General features: G+C 35.7%; 1 protein-coding gene and 1 long non-coding RNA gene across 3 annotated transcripts in view; both read right to left on the reverse strand.

Annotated features, from left to right (window-relative positions):
• Window positions 1–429: 429 nt before the first annotated feature.
• Window positions 430–17,348, reverse strand: part of LOC140063039 (uncharacterized) — an 89,113-nt gene continuing 72,194 nt past the window's right edge. For both annotated transcript variants that reach the window (XR_011847568.1, XR_011847569.1), the window contains exons 3-5: window positions 12,867–13,072; window positions 978–1,118; window positions 430–783 (exon numbers count right to left, since the gene is read on the reverse strand). This is a non-coding gene — a long non-coding RNA (uncharacterized lncRNA). The remainder of the gene's footprint in view (window positions 784–977; window positions 1,119–12,866; window positions 13,073–17,348) is intronic.
• Window positions 4,773–6,711, reverse strand: LOC140062997 (zinc finger MYM-type protein 1-like). The gene is made up of 3 exons (XM_072109423.1): window positions 5,584–6,711; window positions 5,189–5,534; window positions 4,773–4,777 (listed from the first exon to the last, which is right to left on the reverse strand). Exons 1-3 carry the CDS (start codon window positions 6,709–6,711, stop codon window positions 4,773–4,775), a joined length of 1,479 nt encoding a protein of 492 aa, XP_071965524.1.

Genomic DNA, 17,348 nt, shown 5'->3' on the forward strand with positions numbered 1-17,348 from the left:
ATAATTTGAATTAAGACATTACCAAGAGACTGAACCATGGCAGCAGCAACTGTCAGTGTGGTTTCGACATCTATTAGCAACATAAATCTGCCAATTGTCATTAATTCCCCTTTTTTTATCATGTTTCCTAACTTTAAGGTGTCTAGTTGATTTATATATCGCATAGGTTTATACAAAGTTTACATTCAACAGATAAATAAGATACCAAATATAGGATCATTGCATGTGTTGCGCAGCTCTTAACAGAACTTTAAAACACACATGATTACACGCGTACACATCATAATGATGTATTTATTACGTTGACAATGTTTGCTATTTGTGGGGATCTTGTAGCTGATGTTCGACGGTATTTCGTTGCGATAGTTCTCATTTTTGCTGCTTTTCATGCTTTTGTATGCTTTCTATAGACTTTTAATCTTTTTTTAATTTCTTAATTGGTATAGATATTTACATGAAATAGTTTGCAATTTAAAGGCCTTTTGTAACACAAATCCGCAATTCATTTTTTTTGTGTGGCTGCTATGGACTTTTATTTTCCCTGAATTGTTTTTGTTATATTCTAGGTAAAATATAAGGCCTATTGATAAATATCTTGGTGTATGTGGCGTTTCATACTTCTTTTATAGCTGAAAATCAAAACATCGATTGGTACGGTGGACACCATAAACTAAGCATCATGATTTAGAAACAGTTCAATGCAGTATCATTATGTACCATATTTTCCTTCACTTTGTATTAGGCCTACTACTTTCACGGAAGTCTGTAACAAACGGCTGTATTCTGAAACCAAGCGAGTAAAGATAATGATAATATGAATACCTTTCAGTTTCATACACCAATAACGATACTTATAAACGGGCTCATTTAATTCCCGCCATCAATATCGTACCGAGTGATGTATCTGTGTCTCAAAACACCAAGTAAAATAATTAAATAACTATAACAATCAGAAGTAAGAGAAGATCAAACATTACCATAATTCATGACGTCATTTCCTACGTATAGGGCGCACAAAATGACGTACACAATCGATGATACATCGCTCGTGATTGGACAAATAACTTGCGTTACGTGAACATCGTTTTTGCATCCCCATGTCATAGTCCTCTGTATACCTAGCGAAACAAAAGACAAAGACAATTTAGAAAACGGAAATAACAAGAATTTGTTGACAAGGTGAAGGTAAATCGAACAGGTAATTTTAATGTAAAAAAAGGAAATAATAACGAAATTAATTAAAATGTTGGTAAACCAAAGACCACCTACTGTACAAAGGAGTATGGAGCCCGCCCGCTGTGTTTGTTCAATAAAAAGTACAGAGCGGACAAAATGTAGTATTATTCCGGCACAGTTTGTGGGCCGACGGATTGCAAAGCGTATAACCAAATGGGTATACGCTCCGTTAAATTTAACATGTATATTTCGTTACTCTATTAGTAATTACACGGTAATGGACAAATGTAAAGATTTTCTTTTTGACTGGATCGTTCGACTCACGCGGAAACCAATTTCCCTAAGAATCAGTACCCGTGAAAATACTTTAACAGTTCGGTGTTAGTGTGACAATAAACCCACGTGTGCTGCCACGCGCACCTGTTCTCACCTGGAACTATTTTTTTCTGTTTATAACACGAGGATTTCTACTACAGTATTCAAATAATGATGAAACAAATATATCTGCTTTACACATATTATATAGTATATTTTTTAGAAGCGCGAACAATTTTCTATGGGAAAACGTAAGCCAGGAAATATATAAGCCTACATCTTCTAAAAAAAAGAACAAAATAATAGACAAGGAGACAGAGTTTCACTTTGTTGTTTTATAAAGAAGTCAGCATTTTAACTTAACTAAGAAAAAACAAAGCAGAATTTGAAATATTAAACAGGCCCGATATTTTGATTGGTTCCCACTCGACGCAACGCAAGAACGTAAGCGCAACGCAAGCGATTGACCAATCACAAGCTTCTGATGTGTCAGCTCTCCTGCGTTGCGTATATACGCCCTTGTGTTGCGTCTCTAGAGAGAACAACGCTTTATAGAGTTATTCGTGAAATAATTAAAGCCCCATTCCCTACGTTTTTTAGATCTAATTTAAGATCACAAACTATATTTAATGTAAAAATAATACTATATGGTCCTATTGCGATAACTTTTTTCGTCTTTAAACGGTTAAAAATGTGAAAAATAAGTCGATTTTAATAATTATAGCGGCCCGCTATAAATCCCAAAATGCATTGCGCGCGGACTGATATTTTTGTTTTTCACCTGTAATTCGCCCACTTTTCGATCGATCGTGAGGCCAAAACAAATGGAAGACTCCTAACTTTTCAGCGAAAATACCGGGTTTTCCCCAATTTGTATCAACGGAGTCTGGCAAAAATAGAAAGAAAATTAATGCAGCAACTATACAACGTCAGGCTAGGTATATAGCTAGCGTACGATGTTCGCACGTTACCGATGTTTACCAGCTAGGCCTACAAAACTAAGCCTAGCCAGGCTAGGCCTAAGACCGTCCACGAGAGGTCGATCGCCGCGAACTACTTAGGTAGTGCATTGTTTCTCACTTTTTATCATAATTTACCATAAAACGTACATTTAAGACAAGGAATGACATGGTTTAATGTTTTTAAAGTGATATATATGTATTATTTTCCAAAAAACGTCCAAAATTGCAGGGAAGGGGTCTTTAAATTAAACTAACATAACGTGAAAATGATTTAGTAAACTTGTCCAAAACAACGCGAAATCGATCGGGCACTGTACGTTGTTATCGAAGCTTAAAGACCGATTAATTTATTAAAGATCTTTTTCTTTTCGAAACGTGATCTATTCGCGCTGTTTAAGACAAGGTAGCGGACAAGTTGTTTTGATCTGAAATTGCAATAATTCTGATAATTTAATGCTAGTTGGCACTTTTCAATCAGGTTTAAGCTACAGCTATAAATCCATAACGAGGGGAAGATAAAACAGACACGCTGGGCAACGGATTAGTTTCACCCGCATCGATAGCCAAGGACAGTGCTTGTGTTGCCTAGCCCTCGCTTACCATCTGCCGCTTAAATACTTTACAAATCTTATGCATGTAGTCATCTCTCTTGTGTTTATTCCAACAGAATTACATGTATCTGTACCAATAATAATATAGGAAACGAGAGAGCTGGCTATCAGATAACATAGTATAATTTTATATCGTCATTCAAGTGGAAAGTTCGTTACATTTCTTGGGACGAATTTTATCACCGGTGGTACAAATGGATTTTTCCGGTCGTTGATAGTATTAGTTTTAAAAATGTATGTGGATACCGGTAGTATAATTTTATATTATTTAAATATTACGCAATTTTGCAGTTACGATGACGTCATACTAGTATAATAGCTGAATGGGTATATTAGATATTTTTTTCGACAAACTAAAAATGGTGATATTTCTCGTCGATCTATGTTTGGTACCGACGTTCGGTAAAGCGTGGTTCCCACTAGCGACGCAACGCAAGGACGTAACGCAACGCAAGTGAATTGACCAATCACAAGCGATGGCTTATTCGCTTGTGATTGCTATCTGTCTATAACTTCGCTTGTCATTGGTTAAAACGCTTGCGTTGCGTTTACGTCCTTGCGTTACGTTCTAGTGGGAACCAAGCTTAAAGATGTATTGTCCCTTTGATTTGAAATTTTTAAATTTCGAAAATAAGTGGGTCATTTTGAAGTATCATAATAGTTATTAACTTTCACCAAAAATTAGTCAAAAAAAAAATAATTTAACCGAAATACAGATGTTTTTTTGTTCAAAAAATAACTTTGACTTCCAGTCAAAGTTTTCAATCAAAACATATCCCATAATGCAATGCGCTTGTTTGGCTACTCTGTATGCATAATCATAAAACTTCCTCGCGATCTGTGTGAAAACACCTTCTCAACCGTGACGAGTTGTAAACAATCCTAATTAGCATCATGCATAATGCATACTCATGGTTTGAAATCTTTGTTTACTTTCGCTTGCGACGATTTCTCAGACGAAATGTAATCTAATTAATTTACCTGTTAATTACGTAAACTGTTGTTTTTGGCTCGAATTTTCGACTTAAAGTGAATAACTTTAATATTACTTTGATATGGCCAATTTAAATTTAGAATATTTTTTTTTTTCATTTTTTGTGTTTCAAGGGACAATACATCTTTAAACTAATTACCGTACGTTTTGTTACAAACAAACGTCTGCAATCATGCAATGTTGATTTTTTATAATTGGCCATGTCATTAAAAAAAAGCAAATGGTGAAAGAGAGTAATGCGGCCTAAAACATTGTGGGGACGTGAAACTAACACTTTTATTAGGCCTAATCACGTTTGATCAGGATAGTCAATTATCGTGATGTGACTTTGAACTGTAAACGAACCATAAGCATAATTGTGTGCACCTTCCCCGCGTCCGTGTGGATGTAATCGTGTAGCCACATACGTCCCAAAGAATGACCTCGGAAGTGGGAAAACACGTTGTGGTTCGTGCGTGCCCAGCTATGAACTTGAGGTACATAAACATGGCCAATTTAGGTTCTATCACATGTCCTTATCGCCATGTGAGCAATGATCGTGAGTGCCCAGGAACTTGAGGTACATAGACATGGCCAATTCAAGTTCTATAGGCCTACATGTCCTCATCGCCATTGTGAGCAATGATCGTCAGTGCCCAGCTATGAACTTGAGGCAGTGGCGTATCCAGGATTTTGAAGTAGGGGGGCCGGGAATTGCCAATTTGCCGACAAAATTCATGCTGGTGATCAATATATGTTATAGGTTGTATAGTTCATGTTTTATTACATTTAGTAGTGGAGTTAGAAAAATATAGTAATTAGACATAATGTACATATAAGGTATATATAAGGTACCTTGCGATCACTCCAGGTATGCTACAATAATGGCTTAAGAATGTTGTTGCAAAGGCCTCGACATTACAGTGCCAGCCTCATGTTTACGGAATGTAGAATTCCCTCTTTTTATGAATTGTTAAGAATATCAATATATGGCCTGATGTGTAGACTTAATGCAAGCAAAAATATTTTAATCTCAACGATTATAAGCAATGGCTTAGTTAAGTCGAAGATGCTTTCTAGATGGAATGCCATCCTGAGATGAGTAGTAGTAATTTTGTTTATTTTATTTATTTCATTTATATGTAATTTACTTTCTATGGACCAGAGTTTCCGAAATAAAAGATTGAATGAATGAATCTTGCGTGGTCGCATCTCTGCAAAAGTTTGTATAGCGTGGTCAAAGCTGATAGATTTTGCGATATTTCTCTCTATTGATAGAATAGCTAGTCCAGAAAGCCGGTCCTGTCCCATAGTAGATCGCCTGTAGTCTTTGATGATCTTTAGCTTTGAAAAGCTCCGTTCCGTCTCTACTGAAGTAGCGGGTATTGTACAAAATATTGCATATAGCCTGTACAAATTGCGAATTACAAAACGTAGATTCGACTGGAACAAGTACTTAAACATATCTTGTGCCGATGCATTTTGTGGTATTTCGGTTAGGTGCATTCACAATATGTTGTTTCCATGCATCATACTCGGATCTTACTGCTGGATCGATATCTGGGTGTGGACCAGATCCATAAACTTTGGAGAGGTCTTCCAGCTCCTTGGTGACTGTTTCATTGTCTCTCTTTTTCATTAGAGATGGCGTCAATAGAACCCTGAATGCCTTTAGAATGTCACGATTTGCTGCAAACCGTTCCTTAATTTGCATACGACATATGTCTATGCAGCCATAAAATACATTAGCTTTAAAGGACTCTTCAGGTGTGAGTACCTCATCTCCTGCCAGTTCACCGCTTTGTTGCTTTCGTCGTCTTTGACGATGTTGTTTGAACTCCGTTGGAATTTCGCACTTTGATGCAAGTTTCTTTGCGTTGCTCATTAATGTCTTGTAATATTCGTCGCTTCTCTTATCTGCCAGTGCTTTTTCAGCATTGTCTATTAGTTGTAATGCTGTATCTATTGCAATTCCTCGCTCTTGCAATGCGTCAGAAGCCACACGAATTGTCTCAAGGATGTCTTTGAGAACTGTAAAAGCTGCAATGAAGTCAAACGTAGACACACTTTCCAAAAGACCAATTGCATTCGACACAATTTTGTTGTCATGTTCCTCTTCTGCAATTTCCTCCAAAGCGTCTAACAATGCTGGTAAAGTTTTTTCAATTGTCCTTAGGGAGTCGCAGTGACTAGCCCACCTGGTTTCTGAAAGTCTTTTCAGGGATGATGGATGCTGTATGTTTCGCTCTTTTTGACATCTGACAAAGATAGAATCTCGTTTTGGACTAGCTTCGATAATTACATACAGTCGTTCTACTACTATACCGAAAAAGTTCTTGCACAGGATATTGGATTTGAAAGCAGCTACAAGGACTAGATTAAGGCAGTGATTGCTGCAATGTACATACAAAGCTTTAGGATTTTCATTCAAGACTTTGGTTTTCAAGCCGTTATACCTGCCTGACATGTTACTAGCTCCATCATACCCCTGACCTCTTAGTGTCTTGATATCAAGTCCCCATGTCTTTAACGTCTCACATAGACATTTGAATAACGCTTCAGCAGTCGTAGATTCGACATTTTGGAACTTGAGAAACGACTCGTATGTTTCTCCTTCAAGGGCATACCTAAGAACAAACGAGACTTGCTCAACAGTCTTGAGGTACATTAACATCGCCAATTTAGGTTCTATTCATGTCCTCATCGCCATATGATCGTGAGTGTCCAGCTATGAACTTGAAGTACATAAACATGGCCAATTTAGGTTCTATACATGTCCTCATCGATATGTGAGCAATGATCGTCAGTGCCCAGCTATGAACTTGAGGTACATAAACATCGCCAATTTAGGTTCTATTCATGTCCTCATCGCCATATGATCGTGAGTGTCCATCTATGAACTTGAAGTACATAAACATGGCCAATTTAGGTTCTATACATGTCCTCATTGCTATGTGAGCAATGATCGTGAGTGCCCAGCTATGAACTTGAGGTACATAAACATGGCCAATTCAGGTTATATACAATTAGTCCTCAACGTCACAACAAGCCGTTTCCCAAATATATATATTTTTTTAATTAGATCGCACTTTCTAATAAGAAAACGAGGTCAATAAAAATAAACACAAGTAGGAATAATTTCAATAGCGATTTCTGCAGCTTTTCAAGATTTATTTACCCGGTAATATGTATTCTCATGAGTGTCATTTTGCCTCCGTGTCAATATCCACTTGCAATCTCTAATGTTTTGGTTTTTTATATGTAAAATTCGTAATTATTGTTTGCGCAAACTCGCCATTTGGTCGTGCCTTGTTCGATTTAGTTATAAGATGTCACTACAAATTAAGGACTGCTGTAAATACAGATCTGTTCCATAAAATTAAACTTCTAATTGAGAAATACTACCCCTCTTTCTGTTTTGAAACGAAGAAAATATATAGGCATTGTAAATCATATTTACCGGTTTAAGTGTAATAAAATTAAACTTTACAGTAAGAAAATTCAGTTTTACTTTGTCATGACACGAAATAAAATAACTGAGGTATAATGTGCGACGAGAGCTATACTAGGTGTAATAATGATGAATGTGTATTCTTTATCTTTACTCTCCTCTCTCCAAGTTCTTTGCTTAATTCAGCAGCCCTATTTCGAAAAGTGAACAATTTGTAGTTAAATTGTGATCTTGTTTTGTTGTTTTACTTTACTGCTGTTTGTGATCTTCGTAAACCCTTCTTCATGTCATTCCTCATGTTAATGTTTGTATCAAACGATTGTCCTTTATCAAATGAATTCTTTAGATATCTTTAATTTCTCAATATGATAGAAATTATTTTATTTACAAATATAGTTTTATTCAACCTGTTATTGGTGCTTTGCACTGTTGGTTCGAAAAAAAAAGATGGCGATGAAACCGATAGGAAGGTGGTGTAATTGTAGAGATAGAAAAGGCACTAATTTGTTTTCAGGAAATGGAGATGGTGAAATCAGCGATATACTGCACATCAGTTGAGGAGTCATAAGTAAAGATCGTTGGCAGGTCTTTATGAATTCGTTGTGCAATTCGCTGCAGTAATCGTATGGTACATAAAATACTATCAAGTTTAATTGCATATTTGGAACATGAGAATAAACACGAATAACGGAAAAGAGAATAAGATCCTGGTATTAATAAATGAAAACAACTTTGCAAGTGTTTGTTGCTTTAGAGTATGCAAGGAACGACACAAGCACGATAACCTTATTATTTTCTAAACTGAAAAAGTTTTTAAAGATTTGAAAATTGAAATAATTTTTATATACCGGTACATAAAATGGAAACAAATAAGCATAGGCATCTAATAATACCATTGGCCTATAAGTTAGGCTAAATACTAAATATATTATAATTTGGGTTATTGAAGAATATTTGTTTGTAATATATTTTATTTTTGGCACAGTTCCAAGAAATTAAATTACCGTCTGCAAACATAATAGTTTATGGCGCTTAAAATGTATTTTTAAATCTTAAAATCAATAGGCCCGGAAATGCTACTTTATTATGCATTTCTGTCTCGGTTGTTTTTCACTTTCAAGTATACCTTGTTGACGTCACTATGTCACGTGTCAATTAGTGTTTGTGGATGTGTACTTATTCAGTATTTTGACCTTGCAAAACTTATTTGGAACTTAAGCCCTGGCACACGACCATTCTTAAAGTATAATAGCGTATTGTGTTGGCGCTACTTAAGCCCAGTGCTGTCTTCAAACACTTTTACATAACAAAAGTACTGAACTTTTAAGAAGTCTAGATGTGTAAAGACACATCGTTATGAAGTGTTTCATTTTCTCTTCCCTCTAAATTTAAACTTGAATGTACAGTATTACTGTTGGTTGTAAATGGAAACGTCTTTTTTAACTGTGCCTCAGCTCTGCAAATTTTATAAAATTAATTTGGATAAAAGTACCGAATGAGATTACTGAAACCAAAAAAAAAATGTTATTTTAATTTTGAAGAAATGGAACGAATGAAATAGAATGGAATCATTATATTTCACGCCCTATATTAAAGTTTGTTTCTTCCAATAGCAAACTTAAGTATTTCTTACCTTTTAGCAAAAATGGAAAGTTTTATTCTTACAATCAAAATAATAAATTGAAAGTTTTTCTTACATTTTAAAAAGTAAATGTAAAGTTTTTTTCATTCAATTGTCAAATGGAAAGTTTTTTCTTCCATTCAACTGTGAAATGGAAAGTTTTTTCTTACATTTAAAATAATGGAAAGTTTTTTCTTCCATTCAAATGGCAAGACAGTTTGTCATTTTCCATTCAATTGTCAAATGGAAAGTTTGTTTATTTCATCCAAAAAGCAAACGGAAAGCAATCAATTAGCCTTATTTGGTGGTTGAAAAAAAATAAAAAAGTATGACGGCCGAAAATGTGGGACAGTTATCGCGTTGTGTGACCGTCGTCATGTCTCCTTGGAGAAACGGCAAATGTGTAATCCTTTTTACATGCCAATTTCCCGTGTATTAACAAGCCGGTGGTAGCCGTTTGAAAATGATCACAAACAACTAAATTGGAACCAGTCGATCGTTCCAACAGGAAATCATCATTAATAAATTTGTGCTAAGCAACTTACTGCTTCAAGTTTTATTAATGGTATAAATAATTTAACGTCAACGACATCGGATGATTTTAAAAAACAGGTTTATTTTCAAGAATTAATTAATAATGTCCAGGATATTAGACATGTGTAGAATGGACAGTTTCTACTGTACTGTGACACATTTAAAACATAGATTTAGGTTAATTTTATAAACAGATTCAGCCAAAAACGTTTCCATGTTTGGAGCGGGAGCAAAGGTTGTGAAATATGCTATGGTGGTTTAATAAATAATACAGGCGAATTGTGTATTGATAACCCCTAAATACGAACATTTACTTTATAGGCCTGCTCACCAAAAAATGCAGTATATTATTGAATAAAGTCTCTGAAAAGGAGGAAAAAATTCAGTATAATAGGCCTAACATTTTGATCTCTATTCCATTACATAATGTTTCTAGTTATTAGGCCTACACCTGTAATTGCGTCCATATTTGATTAAGACAAATATTACAATTATCGCATCCTCGCGTGACATAGTTTACCGTCTTGACAAGTTCATTAATATTAATTCTAAATTAACAAAATGTTCGATTATTCCCCATATGCCGCCGAACTTCTCAATGTGATCATCCTAACCTCAAAAGCCAGGCAGACACCATCTGCTGTTTATTAAAGGCTATTTGAACTGTTTCTATTATTTAGAATAATTAAACATTATGTTCCTATTTGCATAGTTATTATGGGAGTACACAAGTATACAATTGTATGGTTGTGATAAGGGTTTACAGGTAATCTAAGTCCAACTCGGGATTTAAGCCCACTAGCATGCTTCTGTTCAACACAGTGACGACGACACACGTTGCAATAACCCTATTCAGCTCAGGTAGTAGCAGATGGTTTGACTGTTTGATCAGTTTTTGTTACCAGTGAAAAGAATTGGCTAAAAGCCTCTGGCTAACATTGTTAAGAAGCTTTCATACAGGGTCATACCTTTCCCAAATTCTAGTAGTTCAAACAGCACGCGAATACCACATCGACGCGTGGCGAATCATTTTTTCTTCATGAATGGACCTATAGAAATACAATCGCAACAAGCTTATCAACGAGTTTAAACTGATATACGAAATCCACAAACAATGGGGTTTACCTTAATAGCCTATATAAGAAAATATCGATGGGCATGGACGATGACCAGCTGCCGTAATCCGATAACATTTTGATTTGGTCGTCTTCGAATGCGTCCTTAAGAGGGGTAAAATTGAATGACACAAGGACGATGTTTTGACCCAAACCGGCCTAGAGAAGATGCACCTGCAAAGCAGTCGGGAAATGATCTTGTCTTGTATTCAATCACTTTACAAGAGAATTGATAATATAGCAAGCTGCACACTTAAGCAAGGTCAATCTCTAACTACAGTTAATAACGAGTGCTTAAAATGTATTATCATGTTTTTAATCTTAAAAACATCTTAATAATTCTTAATTAACTCACATTAAATAATAAAGGACGGACTGTACATCCAAACAACTATCTTTCAAGTCTCTCACTAAAGTGGTTTACAGTTATATTACTAATTTATTTCTTCACTATCTTTCAATATACCAGGCCCTCTCATCTTTACAAATTCGTAAATATAGGACGTCAAATTGCAAACAAAAATGTGGGAATGATCAAATTTACGAAAGTGAGAGCAAAATGACAAAAAACATTTAACTCGCAGCAGATGCTGTCTGCTAGTTTATATCACGTGATCATGTCAACATACGTTAAGTGGTTCCTCGCGGCAGAAATAAAAGTCTTTCAAAATGGATAAAATGACAAAATAATTTTGAAATTGAATCGTTGAAAGGTAATAAATAATTAAAAACTACAATTTGTCGCGTGCCAGAATCTCTCCTCGCCAACCAAATTAATTAGATAAAATACGGCAGATTGAGTACGATAGGTTGATGTGCTCATATTTGAACATGTTTATGGTTTATTGCGCATAAAATGTGAAACAGGTGTCATCTTTGAAGCGTGGTGAACTTTAGCCACGATAACCACGCGAGGGACACGCGTTTGAGATTGGCACGTGTTCCTGTAAACTTGTCCTCATTGAGTTCGCTCACGTACGGAGGTTACGATTTAACGCTATGCGTCGTTATATTGGTATGCGAGGTTTTAAGTGGTACGCATTAACCGCGCACGCGTCTTTAACGAAGACAAAACAAAACTAATTCCGTACCTCTGTACTCAAGCCTAACGCTAATCGAAAAGAATAATTAAATTGCACGGAAATATTGGTAAACAATCTAACAATAAAAAACCAAGTAAATTCAGACTCTATTTTACAACGACCCATTATTTTTTCAAACGATCGACCTGGTTTATTCTCGTGGTAAAAAACAGGTGCCTAAATTAATCAACACGAACCGGAAAATCCAAACATATTATGTTGGGTAACTCTTCGTATATAATGGCAAAGATAATAAACATAAGCTAACGCTTTCTGTTGTATGTTGATCTTCTGTTTACTAACCGTCGTTCCCCAGACTCTAGTAATATGAATGGTTGCAAAAGACACCGCCAAAGCTCGGCGACGGCAGATGGGTGAAGTAGTCACGAAAACGTAAACACAATGATAAATTAGGCTATAATATATGCGATCGTTTATTAACGATACACACGACATTCGCGCGAGTTTCCTGAAGTTATTAAAAGACATCAATGAATGTTACTTGGAAGATACTATGTTAGAAGAGAGAGGACTTGTTAATGATAACGCTTTTACTGTTTTAACTGTGTGTCCAAATCCATCATAGCAATACCGTAAAAAAAATATAATAAATAAAGATAATGACATTATGACCAGTCCCTGTTATGACATCATTTGTTGATTCCTTATCAATTTTAGACAATGATGTTGTAATTTGAACTACATATATACCAACTATTTCTAATTTAAATCAAATCCCACTTTCCATCAGTATTAAGCGTCACCCTCTTCTCGTGATTTTCGAGCCGCCTCTGTTTATTTTTAATGACAAAAAAATCCCTTAAAATCGTAACATTCGATCGCACTCGTCGGGAACAATTTGAAGTTGAAAATGTATGTAAGCGATTCTTTCAGTTTCATATTGGTAACAAGAATCAATGTCGATGACCTACTAATAATATACGGTTAATTACTCTCTATTTATTGTAAGTATAATTAGCGTCTCTCTTATGCCAAAACCAACCAATTCTGAACCTAATAGCCTACCTCTAAAAAGCATGGAGGAGAATTAATTCTTCCATGCATCTTTCTTTCTTTTCTTTTTATGCGTGCATCTTTCTTCTTCTTTTTTTTCCTTTTTTTATTTGCTGCTGCTAATTGATACGGTATTGGTAAAGAATGTTAATGTTTTCGTAATTCGGCTTTGTTGCCAGTTCTGGTGACGAACACGGACGGGAATAAAACGAAAACAACTGCAAGACAAAAAGTTAGGAGGACTAATTAAAGCAAAACGTAATTGCTCCAAGATTAAACATAAATACACATTATGGTTGTGGTGTGGATGAGCGCTTAACTCGTGTCTCGTTCCAAACGAAGCAACCTGTTTGATTTTGTTTATTTGTAGTAGATACGTAGGCTATAAACACTGCAATTAGTTGCCATTTTGATTAGTGTTCACGGAATAAAAAAAAACCTATGCACAAGACCAGCAGAAGGTCAGCATCTATTCGGATAAGTATATTCTCGGATAAGGACTATAAACCGTAGGTCCAGTGTACGTTATAACCCATGTGTAGGCCTACTTTGAAAAACCCAGTTCATCATTCGAGGCGAGTAGGGGGTTACCTCTGTGAACTGGTTCACAAAATAGCCCCTGTATAAGGGGATTAAAACCTATCTGATAGGACAGTGATTCATTTACTATTGGTAATCCTTGGCCACATGTGTCTAAAGGCATAAAATATAAAATATATATATAAAATATTCAGAATGGTAGAGGTATTTTACTCGAACTAAGGCTATTCTGGTAAGCGGTAACCAGCGAGGTGTTTTCACAAATGTCATTCTATGGCATATGGTTCGTAGACACTATTTCTAGCTCCATACAATAGCATTAGAATGACCTATCAAATGGTAACTCATCGAGAAAAACAAGAGAAAACACCAACACGTATTATTAGATCAATAGGCCTAAAAGTAACATTTTATCTCTAATTTTATCACAGTTTCCCGTTGTGAAAGCGCTCCCTGGGGAACAACCACTGCGAGGAATAGTTATAAATAGGGCTAATGCTAAGTAGGCCTAGGCCTAGATATCGGACAGAGGAGGATAATAAAGCAGTTTACAATTCATTCTTGATGACTTGTCACGTATAGGTACCTGTAGAACAAAAGACGTGTCTGATTTCTAGTAAATAATTGATGCCAAGAAATGGAAAGTCGTTAATACTCAAACTAAGTTGTATTGAATTCACCAATGGGAGCAATTGAAAAGATTCTCTGCCACGCGACCATTTTTTAATGAGTCCATTCAAGGCGGATCAACGTATAAGTCTGGCCTCGATTTCATTCAATTTCTCAACTTCATTAAGCTTAAGCTATAGTGCCGTGTATATTAAAGGGGGCCAATTGAGTCAAATATGCCACGCAACCAAATATACGGTACCACTGGGTAAAAAAGAATTGCTGCGAGCGCTATTGGACTAAAGCTCTGTCTACACTATCAAACTTTATGTGACAACAAAATTTGATGTGCTCTTATATCAATACCATATTTGGGCACATCACACTTTTTTTTTGTCAAACTAGTTGATAGTAGACAGAGATTTAGAATAGTGACGGTCAACACTAATATTATATCATGGTTTATGTATTTCCCTGGTCAATCATCAGGACCTACTCCAACGTAACTTATACGAAACAATTACAGAAAGAACAAAACCAACAAAATGTTATCTCCAGAATAATTAATAATAATATTATCACGATCTACTACTACTACGAACGTTCATGATCAGTGTATGAATCCACTCATTAAGTGCCTCAAAAGTTCAAAACACTATATTCTAGAATAATAATACTATATAAACAAAATCAAGCAATTAATTATTCTCGTTCATGAAAGACACGAATTTGGATGTGATTCCATTTCAACGACACGATCCGTCATTTAAATGAGTTTTCTCCCGACTGAATAGGGTCGATTTTTGTAATTATAAAGTTAAATATTCTCACATCTAAGAGCAGCTATTGTTATGAAGCAATTCGGTGAGTAAATATTTAACAAGGCTGACCTGTATATAGTGGCTAGATACTGAGATACCGTCAAGTACCCACGCGACAACGGTAATGTACTGCCACGCTCTATACGTCAATTCCCTAGTCACGTGACGGATACCGCTTGTCAATCTGTCTCATTTAAGCTAACGACATCTTTTTCACAGGGTTGAGACATTAGTGACAAGAGGAAGATGGGACTATGGCGATAATCATTGTGATAAAATAATGATGATGATGATGACGATGAGGATGACGATAATGATGATGATGTTGAGGATGTCGATGATGATGATGATGATGACGATGAGGTTAATGCTGATGATGACGATGATGATTATGATGAGGATGTCGATGATGATGATGATGACGATGATGATTATGATGAGGATGTCGATGATGATGTCGATGAGGATGATGATGCTGATGAGGATGATGATGCTGATGATGATGACGATGATGATTATGATGAGGATGATGATGCTGATGATGACGATGAGGATGAGGATGATGATGACGACGACAACGATGATGATGACAATGAGGATGATGATGATTACAATGAGGATGATGATGACGACGATGATGATGATGACAATGAGGATGATGATGATTACAATGATGACGAGGACGACGACGATGACGACGACGATGATAACAATGATAACAATGAAAATAATGATGGTTGTGTTGTTGGTGGCGCTGATGGTTGGGATGATGGCAATGGTCATGTAATGGAAAATGAAAATATTAATTAAAAAAAAGTTCACGCTCCCCAGGCCACTGGTTTGTTTTTATTTTTCGGTCGTAACCTTTAAATTCATTTGCGTTGAAAATGATAAATTAGCCAACAAGTTCAGTACAAGATTGGTAGATAAAATGGCATTACAAGCATCAACATACGCCACCACTCGACCGATAACAATATTGTTCCACTTATTTCGTATTTGTGTAGCTGTCATCTGTGTAGTTATGATTTTAAATTATACAGTTTTTGATAGATATAGTATCTATAATATCTCTATGGTTTGGCTGTTCGTTATCTGAAGTTGTATACAATACAAGGATACAGGATATTATAGTCCTCTAACATGAGATCAAGATTAACCTGTTTCTTTGGTTGTCTTCCTGATACATTTTTAAATGTTACTTATAGGCCTATAGTTTTGTTTTGTTATATTTATTGTGGCTCAAATAAATGTTTTTCTTGTAGGTCTATAAAAAGTTCAAATGTAGGTAGCCATTGCTGGTGTACACACCTAAGAACAGGTTATACTTAACAACACTATCCGTTATAAATGGGCCACGCGACACACCGGCCGCTCAAACTAGATCTGACCAATCACATGTCGTCTTTTACAATCGAACTTTTCCTCAATGAATTATGGAAAAAAGAGTTTTGTAAAGGTGTAAAGAAATTCACGACACTAAAGTAAGAAAATAATTCTAAAGGGGTATAGCAAAAAAAGACAATAGAGTTGTGCCTTGGCTATAATCTACATTGTTGGATTCGCGTGGCAATGAGTGCTAATTATTTAGGCATCTGTTTGCATGCCTTGCCTATATTGTGTCATGCTAAGATTAAGAGGAGGGTTTGCTTAAAACCAGGGGTTAATACATCAAACTGAATGCTTAACCCGAGAAGTACCAGTGCATTAGTTATTTATTGTTGCTAGGCAGATTTTCATAACACATTAATAAATATCGGATCCTGCACGATGATGGTTGGAGCCTTATTTTTGTATGTGCCTTTCGGTCTACCAGTACCAGCAATTTAAAAAACACGAATAAATTAGTTTAAACTTCTGAAAAATTATTTTGAATACTAAGAAAATCTACCTGGATGTACACAATATTTAAAAACAATATTACTTGAGGCTTAGCATGCCCTTATGTTGATGCAAATGCTATATAAATGTAATAGGCCTACTAGAACCGTATACGTGGAGGGGGAACTCTTTCTTAATTGTATAATAAAACTGTAAAGTGTGGTTTCCACCAATCACAAGCGACATTTTGATTGGTTAAATTCTTGCGGCGCGCTTACGTTCTTGCGTTGCGTCCTTGTCGTGCGTTCAAGTGTGAATCGAGCTTAATAATGGAGATTTTATTTTCAATATGAACAAATAAAGTATTGATGTTAAGTACGTTTGGAGGAGGTAAAGTTTGTCAATCAAGTACGCGAATTGTGATGTATATTGCACCACCTGGTGATTTACTAAAGAAACCTCAAAGGTAGTATAAAAGAGGTGGTATGTCAGTAAAGTTGTTAGGTACATAATAACACACTTATCCCCCTGTGGCACTCTCGCGTGCCGCTGGATTATCCTCCAAAATGGCTTTTAACGGATTTTGGCATTTCTATACACTACAACGTTTTACTTGAATAGCACAGCTTATGCCGTTATAATGATTAAGTGTATCTCAAATAACTATATAAGCCTTCTTCCGAGTTAAACAAAAATGGCGTCG

The sequence above is a fragment of the Antedon mediterranea genome, chromosome 11 (assembly GCF_964355755.1).
Source record: "Antedon mediterranea chromosome 11, ecAntMedi1.1, whole genome shotgun sequence".
In the NCBI taxonomy this organism is placed as follows: domain Eukaryota; kingdom Metazoa; phylum Echinodermata; class Crinoidea; order Comatulida; family Antedonidae; genus Antedon; species Antedon mediterranea.